General features: G+C 36.4%; 1 protein-coding gene across 1 annotated transcript in view; it reads left to right on the top strand.

Moving 5' to 3' along the window:
* The window catches only part of dntt (deoxynucleotidyltransferase, terminal), a 482,548-nt gene that overhangs the window by 91,038 nt on the left and 377,070 nt on the right, over positions 1-14,440 (top strand). The window contains exons 6-8 of the mRNA XM_039775652.1: positions 7,934-8,005; positions 11,237-11,360; positions 13,918-14,050. Coding sequence (XP_039631586.1) covers positions 7,934-8,005; positions 11,237-11,360; positions 13,918-14,050 — 329 coding nt within the window. The remainder of the gene's footprint in view (positions 1-7,933; positions 8,006-11,236; positions 11,361-13,917; positions 14,051-14,440) is intronic.

Raw genomic sequence — 14,440 nt, 5'->3', positions numbered from 1 at the left:
TAGGATATGTTTCATGGTTTGGCTTGTGGTCTACTCCTTGGTCCACCATTTCACCTCTTTAAGTTGTTTTTTGTTTGTATTTTCTTTTTTTTTCTTCTTCCATTGTTTTGTTTTCAAGTCAAGGGATGAGTCCACCAATTACAAAAAATCGCAGTCACCCGAGGGCTATGTAATGGCCTTATATAGCATCCTGTGGTGTCACCCCAGTAGCCTCTGTCCTTTTCCTGAGACTTTGTTATGCCTAGCAGTGAGCTTTATGCTTCCCTTCCCACATTGACTAGGATTTCTGGCTTAAGGCTATGTCTTGTTTAATTGGTAGAATTCATTGTATTGTTCAGCTTCCAGAAGTTGGATTTGACTATATTTTAGGTGAAAGAGTTTTAGCTCGACTTATTACATTTTGAATTATTGTGTAATTTAAGTTTAAGTTCTTTGTGTTGCCTTTAGCTTGACTTCATTGACTTCAGTATATTTTGTTTACTTTTATTTGGTTGTTATTTTCTGTTCCATTTTGTTGGCTGAATGGATTCCCCATTTGTTCTGATAATTTAGTTTAATGAGGTTTTAAGTAGTATAACCTTTTGGTATCTTATTCAAGATGATTTTTATAATATTGGCTTTTCTCTTTTTGAAAAAAAAAAAAAACAAACAAAACCTGACATTATGCACATGTGAGTTGTAGAGACTGCAGTGGAATGTGCAGTGTCTATGCTGAGTAAATTATGGATATGTAGGGAGTGTGTGGTAATCACAAGATGGGGAGAAGTGCGACCATTGCTGACCTGTGGTTCAATATGCAAGCAAGTAATGGAGGGCTTCAAAAGAATTTAATTTCTGACAGTTCAAGTAGAGAAGTGTATCAGAGTTGTACAGTAAGATGGTGTAGCTTAGATTATATGTCATGAGCCAAGAGCCATTGATGTCTGGGGAAAATGTAGCTTGCTTGAGGCTCAAGGAGCAATTTGATTAAATCAGGCTTCTCTGCACAGGGAACTTACTTCTCATCCACTCAGAATGTGAAAGGAAGTCTTTCTGATGTTTATTATCGTGTACTCTAGGTGAGAAAAATCCTTGACATTGAGACTCGGAAGACATTTTAAAAAATTTCAATTTTCTCTTTTTGTAATGTAGTCTAATCTTGCAGATACTGTGCCTTGCAAGAGCATTCATTTCACTTGTTCCAATCAGTATTCTTAAGCAAACTTCCATGCTCATATTAAGAAAAAGTGTAAAAATAAAATTAGCTCTTTCTCTGTGCATATCTTAAAGAACTAAATTATGTGCATTTGATAAGTACTTAGACCTCCATGCTCTAGTAGTTCTAAATTTTCAAGGGACTGTTTTACAGTTCCTGTCTTTCTGCCTGCCATTGAAGATAAGCACACATTCTCAGGATACAAACTCCATCATTTTTAGCCTTTGCTAGTCACAGAGTAAATGTAAAGGAAGGATATGACAATAAAGATGAACGCACTTTGTTATAAAGTAATAAAAATGCATAGATTAGGAAAAGCTGTAAAGTAAACTATGTCAATTTGTTTTTTTTTGGCCCAGATGATAAGAAATGGAGGCCATATCACAGGTCATAAACAGGCATCTGCCAGAAATGAGAAATAATTTACTAAGGCGCCAGAAGAATGAATCTGACCCAAAAAGTAGGCTAGATTTATAACTGGCAAAGCCGAAATACAATTGTAAAACTAAAAATCAGAACTCTAAACTGTAGTCAAAAATATGTTTACAAGGATTTGTTTGCCAGGAAAACTATATAAAGAATAATGCACCAATCTTCTTGTTTTCACTCCAAAAACTTGAATTAAAAGGAAGTGTTCATCATGACCTTTATATTAAAGATCCCATGACGTCTCCAGTTGTACACTTCCAGGTCGATTACCCAACAACGTAGCAACATACGCTTCACAAAATGGCAGCACCTTCAATAACGAAAATAGCATCTCAGTGAAGATGGTAAAATAACACTTTGTGGATGCTAACTAGTGAAAACTTTTGAAGCCATGGGTTAAAAAACCTCAATCAAATGGATACATTTTCACAAAACAAATCAGGAAAGTCACAAACAAATTAGAGAAAAATGCAAATCCTGTTATAATAGATATTTGACAAAACTCAACTTCCTCACAAGGATATTTACGAGTGGAATCCACTTTGGGTCAATAAATGTCTTGAAGGACCTGAAGAATTTCTTCATGACATTGGACTAAAGGTGCTAATGCCAACTGCACGTTGAGTTCTGCATTACAGTAACCAGTTGCATTGTCAAATATTATTGCTCATACACAAACCAGATGATCCAAACTGCTCTATGGCAATATCTCCTACTTTCTCATATTTAGGAAATTTTACCCCTACTTCATTTCAGCATCAAATTACTTACCTATGCTTTAGGTAATCTGGTGGTTATAAAATTTAGACAGATTAAATGGACCCATAAGACAACATAAAATTCAACTAAAAGTGTGTCTATATGTTTGCTTAATTTTGTTTGTATGCAGTGTTACATAGTGAGTTATACAGTACGTTGTGTTTAACAAAACATACCTCTGCCCTTTTACAGGTAACATTTCCCATTTTAGTTATGTATATATAAAATTGTTAAGGGTATCTGTTTGCCATGCAAAAACTCATATATCCCTGAACTGTGAAGCTTGATCTTAGTCTCAATTGACAGCTCTTGTCCCAACACATGTAATGCGGCCACTGGTTTTCATGAACATGGGATGGTGGCAAAATAATGACGCTTGAAGTACCTCACACAGTTGGCATAGATGTGGTGGCGTGCATTGCCTTACAGAATATGTATAGCCCCATGCTCCATGCTGCTACTTTCAATAAGTACAGTATGTCCAAATGATTACATCACTGATATGACACGAATGGGGCTTCAACTCCATAGCAACAACTGCCAGAGATGCCCAAGTATTGATGCTGCAGGCCAGACACAAAGCCAGCTTCGCTAACTGGAGACTCTCATAATAATCTCAGCAGAGTGACCGGGACTGCTTGTTTTCAACAGAGGTGCAAGCAGTAGCTGCTGTTACTGTATGTGCCTTTAGACCACATACCAGATGGGATAAAAAATTTGGTGATAGGTGATGACAGCGACATCTACTCCATCGCTTATGTGAATCAGACAGACCCAAGTCTTACCATCTTCCTCTCTAGCACCCTCCACAGTGTGACCTTGAATCGTGTGTGTCTTAATAGCCACAATCAAAGACATTCCCTATAAAAATAACTGCTTAGAGTGAGCACTCCAATGACTGGAAAAGGCGCCCCCTACTGCATGTCAAATGCAGAATCACAAAAGAAAAAACAGCAATGCTATGAATAAAACAAACAACAATTAAAACTTCACCCTGGCAAACAAAATGCAAGAAGCAATTTCCTGCTGACCAACAACAAACTAGAAGACGAAAAGATGCTGCCACACATTCCAAAGAATGCTGAGCAATTGAGAAACGTGCTGACACTTTTACAGTTCTGCTTCAATGTTTTTTAGATGAACACTACTTGGGACACTTCAATCAGCTATGTCCTCATTGTGTGGCACTATTTATCTGGGGGAAAACAAAAGAGTATGTTGCAAAAATGGAAACACATTGTTTTTTCTACATCCAGCAACACATATACTCAAAGACATTATCACTTCTACAGGAAGTACATGAAAAAACTATTCAGAACACATTCATAGAGATTTGTGGTGTTATTTATTTTTTAAAATTTGTTTCCGCTTCATTTGTATTTTGCTTGATTTAAAATATGGTTAATTCTAGTTGTGTTGTTGGTTTCTATTGGGAAGTTAAAGGTGATGTACAGGAGGACAACACTGTGAGCTTTTTCAAAAATGTGAGGCTGGGCATTTAAGAATTATTGTCACATAAAATAAAGTCACAGTAAAATGAGGTTCATGCTTCACCAATTGCATGATGGTTGCCTGTCTGTCACAGCATAGATGATGTCAAATATAACATCATAATAGGTACTGACTAGGAACACTGTGTCATGATTTGGTGTGATTTTGGGTCCTCAAATGCCACCAGTGTTTATTTCTCTTGTTAGGTCCACTTCCAGCATCTCTATGGGTGTGTGTAATATCTGAGCGCTGTCTTTTTGGAAGTCACCAAGCCATTCAGCTTTGGCATGTGTTCTCCGTGCCAAGACACTGCTGTGGAACCTTGACCCTAGCCTCTAGCAGCAATGAACAAAACAGCCAAGTTTCATTTGGCATAAAATTTCTTCCATGAAATTGGTTTTAAAGTTTGTTTTATATGTGACTTTACCTGAGGTTGGGACACACGCTTAATCGATGCAATGGGATAAAATAATGGCTATGTGTGCAAATCCTTATTCAATGTGCATATGCCAAATCTCTGAAGTATTCAGAATTTATTATTGTGCTCTTTTCTTGAATGTACTTTTGGCTTTGACCCTCTTTTTTTATCGACCACGATTACTGTTTCTCTTATGGACTTCGGTTTCATTTTGCTGTATACCTCTTTTTCTTTTGTTTTGTTTTGTTTTTTTACAAACATCTCCCAGTTGTTACTTTAAAGGTTTATCTGCCAGTTTGTTGACAGAACACACTTCATTAACTACTTTTGGATTAATACATTTTTCTGAAAATTGTCTACATGAAAATAAAGAAAGGAAAAGTGTCTTTTGTAGCAGTATTGTGGCTAAACACAAGGATGACAGGAAAAACACATACTTTAAGGTACATGCTGTAGTCCAGTGAGGCAATGAAACTGCTATCACAAAGTGCTTGAGGAAAGAAAAAAAACATAAGTGTGGCTATCACATCCTATTGAAACTGTGTGGATGTTCACAAAATTATCATTGACAGAGCATGATGGGAATTGTAGTATTTGTGTCAACATTGCTACACGGTTGGAGAAGAAATGAATATATAGGAGCACAGGAAGGCTTATAAGGACATTTGTTGCTGGATTAATTTCATACATTTCACTGGTTGAGAAGCAACATAGTTTTGGCAAAACAACATTGAATATTTTTGTGGACTCAATTTCACTAGAATCATTGGCCTGTTAGTATACTCTAAAAATCAGCTGGGGCCAGGGCTGGTCTGGGTGGCCCCAACCCCACACTTTCAAGGTCTACAGTTGTCCATAAGTGTTCTGTGCGTTAATAAAACCCTGTAGTTTAGTAAGGAAATGAGGACAGATGGTTGCTTTTGTGTGACTCTCTACATTTGAGGCTATAACAGTTGTGCAGTTTTCATTCTGTTGTTCCTTACTTCCTATTTTGCTTTACTGTACTCTTTACCATTTTTCAATATACCCATTCTTCCACTTTAAAATTTCATATTGCACACCCTCTGATTCTGTTCTCAGATCACTTTTATTTTTACGAGGGGGAGTCAAGCTAAAGTTAAAAAGTAGGATTCAGCAGAAGATGGAACAAACCTTAACAAAATTAATAATGTCATTTCTCAATGTAGTCTCCACCCTTCTCAATACATTTGTGCCACCTGCCTGGAACTGCCTGGATTCAAACAGAATAAATAGTTTTATATTGTCCTCATAACCACTCGTGCACCGCTTTCTTCATGCCGTCATCTGTCTTGAATCAACAACCACACAGATGTTTTTTTTAGAGTTCCAAAACTTTGGAAATCACATGGTGCCAAATCTGGCGAATAAAGAGGATGTGGCAGTACCTCAATCTTCAGTTTCTCCACACAAGCCTTGGTATTCTTAGCAGTGTGTGGGTGGGCATTGTCTTGCAGCAAAAAAGACACCTAGAGACAGCAGTCCCCACCACTTGGATTGAATAGCAGGCTTCACATTGGTCTCCAGCAAGTCACAGTAACTTGCACTAGTGACTGTAGTACCCCTCGGTATGTAGTGTTTGACAATAACTCGGGTGCACGAGTGGTTGCGAGGACAAGACAAAAACTTTTATTCTGCTGGAATCCAGGTAGTTCCAGGCAGCTGGTACAAGTGCATTGAGAAGGGTGGAGACCAGAGGTGGGTAGTAACAAGTTACATTTACTCCGTTACATTTACTTGAGTAACTTTAAAAAAAAAAATGTACTTCTACAAGTAGTTTTACTGCACCATACTTTTTACTTTTACTTAAATACATTTGTGAAGAAGAAATGCTACTCTTACTCAGTTACATTAGGCAACATTTGACTTGTTACTTTTTTCCATTTACACATTTATATACGCTATATTTTCATTGGAGAGAAGTCGCCAGTGGATCTACTGAATGACTGTTTCACCAATCAGATGTAGCAACAATAATCACATGATTCCATTTCACTAATCAGATGTAGCCATGCAGTCACATGACCGCACACAAACTTCCTGCATCTGCTGCCTGTGAGAGACTTTTTAGTGATACAGGGCTCCTGTTCTATGCTAAACGGTCACAGCTTCACTGCAGGAACCTTGAGTGCCAACTCCTGCTGAAGCTTAAACATCACTTCACTGAATGAAAAACAAGCATGTTTTAACCAAACATGCACAGACACAGACAGTCATGGTAAAGTGAGACTTCTTGTACATGCACAAGCTGCCTTGTTTTAATGTTATTTTCTATTGGCTGTGCTATTTGGAGGGCAAGTGAATATGCAGTGTTATACTGTCAGTGTACAGTATATCTTGTCACTGTAAGTAGTTTGCACTGTTCAAAAATACATGTTACCTACTGTAGGTAATGGCTTCAAAAGCTTTGTTATGAAAAACTCAGATTTGGAACATTTTTTGTTTTTTGTGCATCTTTATTTTGTAAAGATGTTATTTATTTTTACTCATTTTTTATTTTGTTATTTGGAAATAGCAGAATTTGCACATTATTTTTATCTGATTATTTTTGTCTGTCTTATTACATTTCTAAAAAATAAATAACTTATTATGATCAAACAGTTACTCAGTACTTGAGTAGTCTGTCACAGGTGGCTGGGTGCGGTCAGCAATGAGGCGCCTATTTAAGGAGCCGCCGCCCTGCAATCAAGGCTGGAGTCGGGTGAGGTGGAAGACGAGGTCGGTGCAGAGGAGGCGAGGAGAGGCCCGAGTGATTTGTGTGTGGAGACAGTGGCTATTGAGACCCTGGACTTTGGGGAGACTGGGGGTTTGGTGGCAGTGCACATAGACTTTGTATATAATAGTAACTGTAAATAAACGTGTGGTGATGGCTAAAACGGTGTCCGTCTGTGTGCGTCCGGGCCGTCCTATTTCACAAGTCTTTTCACCAAATACTTTTTTACTCTTACTTGAGACATTTTTTGGATGACTACTTTTTACTTCTACTTGAGTAAAATTATTTTGAAGTAACACTACTCTTACTTGAATACAATTTTTGGCTACTCTACCGACCTGGTGGAGACTACATTGAAAAATTACATTTTCAGAATTTTCCCATATTGTGCCTCAGGTCAATAGTACATATTATGTAGTGCATCTTTCTCCTTTCTGTCAAGGATTTGGTTTGCAGTCCAGTTTTTTATTTTTTCTCCCATTTACAACCCTGAAGCAGCAAGAATATGTCAAGTTGGCACGGATTATAGGTGTCTAGGTGAAAGAACCTACTGTATGTACTAGTCGCCTATTTGGGCTACTCATGGCTTATCCTTGACTACCTCTCAGAAATATAGACTTAAGTATTACAGCCAGTAAAAAAAGAAACAAGTCCATTAGTATAAAGGTTTTGCTGTAATGTCAGTTCTGTTGCAAGTGTACTTTTGAAATCTATCTGTGTTTCTGTATTAAAGGTTAGCTGAAAATAAAGACTCACTCCATTAAGACGTAAGTCTTTTAATTCAATATGAACACAAAAATATGATTTCCCACTTATTACTCCATTTCAATGTGAGGGTAAATTTTAAAGGCATCAGGATGATGCTGCATGTTTATGCATCAGGAAACATGCTTTTTCTTTTATATTGCAGGAAATCCTTGAATATGGCAATTCTTTGAAAGTTCAAGATGTGTTAATGGATGAACGATATAAAACAATTAAGGTAGGCTTCTAACATTAACTGTACAAACATACTATTGTAATTATTGATATTTCTGTCAAATTGCATTTTATTAAAGGGGAACAGTCACATTTTCCCTGTATAGCAAAAATATTGAAATATTCATGAATTGAAATCATGCCATCATTTTTCTGTAACTCAGCAGTGAAGACCAAATCTGGTAATGGCACTGGTAGTACTGAGCTGGTGCAGCGATCTGGAGACAAGCTGACCCTGCATGGTCATAGGCTTTGTTTTTGCTTTCTTAACACTAGAATTCCTGAAGCATACGAAAAAACTTGTAATCCTGGCCGACCTTAAATCCCTTTGCACCTCTCCATCAGCATCTTTTCTTTTGTAAATGCGTCGATCAGCATACGCAGCAAGCCGCCTGCTGTCCTATCCCCTGCCTTGATGGAGCTCGTGGGCAAAAAGTTCTCCCAGCTCAAGGCTCCTAATCTGCGTGTGAGGTGCCTGGAGTTGCATAGAGTAAATAATACAGTATGTTGTTATCTGGAATACATTCATTTCATATGTGTTCCATGTCTACAAAGATCTGGGTAAGTGCAGGATGAAAGGAAATGCTGAACAAATACCTAAAGCAGAAACTCTTTTCATGTTATATTAATAATGACGTGAAGTATATAATGTGTGAAGATGTTATTCCAAGTATCAAATAAACATGTGCACTTTTATTTTGTAAATACAGAGGAACTAGTAATCAGAGCTCAGGAAACTAATACCACACCTGAGGGGACTTCTGATTGGTTATTATATCTACGTGACTTTGTTTGTTAAGGAGTTTTGTTTTGGGACAATTCCTTTTCGTCCATGGATCACTCCACACCATAGATATTCTGAAGGTAGTTTTGGCAGCCCACTGCATTACAGGGTGTTAAATTTTACGTTACAGCATTTGTAACATGTAATTAGGCTAACTCGCCTAATTGTTGTTTATCTGAACTTTCCATATATTACCACGATTACCACGACCATGAGAACACATTTCCATGGATTTTAACACAGAACTATGAAATTCCAAGATTATACTGCCATTTGTATTTGTAGTGGCTGATAGATTACTAAGGCTGCTCATGTTATTTCACTGAAAAGCATCCAGTACTAGTAAATTGTGAATGTTGGACATCTTCAAATTACATCATTTTCCTACATCTATTATCGTTAATCCTAGCCTCCCAATTTATTTTTTGATTATGACATACTTTCAGTACCAAATTAGAAATTACCTACTCTAACATCTGGTTATCATCCAGAATCCAGTTCGTAAAAAGTTCAACAGACTTGAACAAGCTGTCTTTGAGAAATATTGATAAAGGTTTGTGCTAATGGAGTGTTTTGTTTAGAATGTATGCAAGGTTAATAACCTCCAATTCTTCACTGTCATCAGTTATTGTTCCTAGTATTTTCAGTCATTTGAACAATTTCAGAAAAGTCTGGGCTAAAGTACAGGAGAATCTGTCAAATATTTTCAAGATCTATGCTGACCCCCCAGTGATTGGTTCAGTCGCAGGAGTTAGGCCCTCAGTGCAGTGTTTTTTTTAATATTATTAATTAGTAAAAAAAAATACTTTTTAAAACATTACAGTTCCTATCATTGCACCCTCTCTAATAATTCTGAGGAGGAGGCTGAATTTTAGAAAAATGAAAATAATAAATTAATATTATATTGGTTCCCTGTTTCAATATTTCATATGTTCGTGTGATGATGGGCCACAAAATCACTTCCGGGTGCAAGCAAGAAATGTTCATGTTACTAAATTGCTTTGTCAGTCTCATTTGAAAAATACTTTGAAATCAAAAGGGTATGTGAACATGAATTCCAGAAGGGTGGCCATGTCAGGACTGTACAAGTGGTCCCACATTTTGTTTTTTTATTTTGTGTTTTATTTCATTGCTGAAGTCACAATCAATTTTATGATTTTTAATTAATATGATATTGCATGTTACTGAGATATTTCTAAGCTTTGTTTGAAAATACAGAACTGATTTCAATTCAAAATCCATTTTTTGACTATATCTGGTTTAGTTACTTTTATCACTACAATTACCAAAGTTGTCTTTATAGTAGATTACATAAGCCTGCTAAATCCCACCTTGCCAAAAGTTTAATTGCAAATTATTAATAAATGAGACCAAGGAGGGGAGCATCACTCATCTAAAGAAAGGCATTATGCACATACACGCCATGTTATCTATCTATATAAAATGAGAAAACATCCAGCCTCCATGATCAGGTGTAATGTTGTCCAGCATCCACAAGAGGGCTGGAAAGTCCAGTGAACAAAAGCAACAAGACACACAAAGAAAGACAGAAGTAAGGGCTAAAATGTCTGATCGACAAAGCCAACAAAATGTGCAAGGAAAAAGGAACATAAGGTCTAGCATATCCAGTGAACACAGGTTTACTAAATGCATGACATGATCAAGACAGACACACTTGCCATTGTTGGCATTGTGCCTGTTTTAGTAAATGGGCATTTTGCTGTGGTAATTTATTATATATTGTATGATTCAAAACATAACCAACAGGGCCTTAAGACTACTTACATTAATGCCCTCCCTTCTTTATAGTTTCACTAGGGATGTGGGTGAAAGATGTAAATATGAACAAATGTCATTGGTGTTTCTTTAAAAAACAAAAGCAACAGGTTGACAGTTGAGAGAAAGTCATCAATGAAAGTGTGTTGAAATTAAAGGTTCTGCAATGTGTATTAAGATACAACTAAATATTTGTACAGGGGTCATTCAGTAAATAATTTCACCCATTTAAGAAGGGTATGGGTTTTCATTGATGAGAAAACATGCTGAAAAGACAAAATCAGTAATATGTTCTTGTTTGAACCTCAAGAGCAAATGACTCTAGGGAATTATACTTTTACACAAAAATAAATGTTCAGTAACAGGTAAGTTGCACAAGCTGAAGTAACAGGATGCAGAAATTAGTTACTGCATTTTCATTGCACTAATATTTTGCAACTGGGATAGAATGGAATCAATGATGCACTTTTTTATTTTATGAGCAATGAAAATACTGTTTTGCCACAAGAATATGAAATCAGTTTGTAGTGAAAAAAATGTGCTTGCGTTAGGCCATACTATGCACTGTAAAAGGGTAGGCTTAATCTCATGCATTATTAGAAATTGGTTTCTTACTTATTCAGCACTTACTATGTCCTGTCATGGAAATATTTGACGCAGTTTTTTCCGCTTTAGCTTTTTACAAGCATATTTGGAGTGGGGCTGAAGACAGCCGAAAAATGGTATCGAAAAGGATTACGCTCACTTGATGAAGTGAAAGCTGACACAAGCCTGAGGTTCACAAAAATGCAGAAAGCAGGTCAGAAAATTGTTAATTGTTGCTTTTATCTTTTATCACACGCCACACACAGATAACGCCTTTTTCATTTCTTGCAACATATTTAATGCCTTCTGTTATTGTTCAGATATATAATATAATGTACATTGATTTTTGAAAGTTTTTCAATTCTTTAAACATTTTTAAATGGTTGATGTAATATCAATGTTTTTGACTTATCTTGTGTTTTTTTAATTGGATGTTTAAGATAAAATTCTATTGTGTAATAAAAATGCCACATCAATGGAGAAATTGCATGATTGTACCTATATATAAGGACAATAGAGACATCCATGATTGTAGAAATGATAGTGGTATAAAGCTGATTTCACATATAATGAAAATATGAGAAAGGATAATGAATTAAAAGCAGATAAGAACAGTTTGGATTTATATCAGGAAAAGATGTAATTTTTGCCTTGAGACAGATTATGGACACATATGCAGAGACAGAGAAAGGACTGCACATATTATTTATTTAGAGAAGACATAGGGTAAAGTTCTCTGGCAAGAAATGTGGAGAGATGTATGAGAAAGAAGGGAGTACTGGATTAGTATGTAAGGATAGTCCAGGATACGTACGAGGGGCCTACATACACAGATAGGTTTCCAGTTAAGGTTGGGTCATCATTAAGCCCTCATCATTTTACTCTGGTTAAGGATGTTATTGCTAGGAGAATAGTACATCAGACCCCAAGGTTCATGCAATTTGCAGATGATACTGTGCAATTTGGCACCACCAAGAACATTGCGGAAAGGAAACTGGGCAGTGGAGAGGAGCTATGGAGGATAGAGGCCCTCAGATTAGTAATAAAAAGACAGAAAATCTAAAATTTAAGAAACACAAACAATCAGTTTAAGAGTGAAGGGGAAAGTGTATAAAAAAGTGGTCAGACACATTAATAATGCTTGAACCAATGTTCACTGCAGTAAAAGCTTTACCTTTCTTGGGCTAAGGGTCTACCAGTTTTGCAAACTTGTTAGTAATGATGTCTGCTTACTTTTTTTGCCAGATGTACTTCATCTTATTTAATTTTCTATTATAGTGCTTGTTGTGAGCCATTTGAATATTTTTATGTAGATTTTCAACGAGGGCACTTTCTAATGATATTCTGCTTTCTTTAAATAACTCCAAAAGTTTAACAAGGGCAATACTGTCAATATTAGTCTAACCATGTCATGATTTTATTGATAATTTTGGTTTAATTTATTTTTTCCATTTGCCACTATTTTTTATAATGATTAATGCTGTTTTGTGGTTCCTGATGCTTCTTGTTCCTCCATTATGATGTCATTACATCCCTACATGCTGACATTCTCACATACACATTATAAAACATGGAGCCTATCCTAGCTAGCATAAGGCGCAAGGCAGGAACAAACCCTGAACAGGGCGCCAGTCCAGGCACATCCACACACCAAATACACACTAGGGCCACTTTAACATCACCAGTTCACCTAACTTGCATGTCTTTGAACTATGGGAGGGAACCAGAGCACCTGGAGAAACCCAGACAGTCATGGGGACAACACGCAGGGAGGACTCGGGACACGAACCTGAGGCAGCAGTGCTACCACTATGTCACTATGCTATCCTACATTCTTACATGTTTAGTGAAAAAGAGATGACATGCTTAGTCTTCTTTAAATAAAATTTATGCAAAATTCCTTCATCTTCATACAATTGACAAATGACTGAGTGAAAATAAATATCTTGCTGGGCCTTATATTTGCTTGTCTTATGATAAATCAAGCTGACTTGCCATTATATAGGGGTTGAACTCCTCGAAATACATTGTCCAGCATTTGAACTTTTGGATTCTTCTGTTTTACAGTATATAATCCCGTTTAATCTTTTTATTATGGCTTTTGTAATTTATTTATGTTTTCACTTTACAAATTTCACTTTTCAGAATATTAATGTACACTGTGTAAATGTTTCTGATTGTCTTTACTGCACTGATTTGTCCTTTATGCAGCAGGAGCTACCAAAATGTCAGCCTAATGCAAATTGTACTGCACGTTTTGATTTTGTTTGCTTGAGTATCACCAAACACTAATCTTATCAAATTATTTAACAACTTCATTTTTTTCTTAATGTACCTCGAATGTTGATGAAATGGGATTTCTGAAAGTTATTTGAAGCAGTTTGAAATATTTGAAATGGATTAAAACATATATACACAAATATTAGCATTTTTGTCATCACTTGGCATAGAACAGTTATGGAAGATGGGGAATAGGAATGGGCGCTAAGCTGGAAATACCAGTGAGTTCATAATTTAATGGAGTTTACTGAGCCATTTAAATATACAAGGTTATGTGATTGTAAGAGAGGTTAGGGATTCTGAAACTGTATAAATGATTAATGTACAAATACAATTATAGTATATTTTCCTTCAGGCACTTGCAGCTTTTTTCCTTAACATGTTCTAAGAGATTGGCCGTTAGTATATTGTTGGCAGAACTTCCCCCTACTATTGCAGTTACTGCTTCTCTTGTATTCATATGCCAGACACATCTTTCATTTTATTAACAGGCCTGCTCTACTATGATGACATCATAAGTTCAGTCAGTTGGGAAGAAGCGAAGGCTGTGGGTCAGATTGTGAAGGACGCATGCCGAAGATTTGATCCAGATGCTGCAGTGGTTCTAACTGGTGGATTTAGAAGGTATAGTAGATTTTGTAAAATTCAGGGTACCAGTAATAGAATTTCTAGGGTACCTTTTGCAAGTCTTTTTCAAAATTTCTGTCTCACTAGACTTTAATTTGTCTTTCTCACATTGTGTTGCTAATTTATTTGGAGTTTTAATATCATTTGTATGACATTTACACTGCGGTGGGTTGGTGCCCTGCCTGTGGTTTGTTCTTGCCTTGCGCCCTGTGCTGGCTGGGATTGGCTCCAGCAGACCCCCATGACCTTGTGTTAGGCTATAGCGGATTGAAAAATATTTTACTGACTGACTGACATTTACATAATTTTATGCAAAATGGTTGCATCATTTTTAAATGAAATTTTTATTTCCACAGAGTAGTTTGTCAATATATCATACACATTAAA

This window comes from Polypterus senegalus, chromosome 1, assembly GCF_016835505.1.
Source record: "Polypterus senegalus isolate Bchr_013 chromosome 1, ASM1683550v1, whole genome shotgun sequence".
NCBI classification, from domain to species: Eukaryota; Metazoa; Chordata; class Cladistia; order Polypteriformes; family Polypteridae; genus Polypterus; species Polypterus senegalus.
Note: the sequence above shows the minus strand (reverse complement) of the source record. Positions and strands in the feature narration are given on the sequence as shown.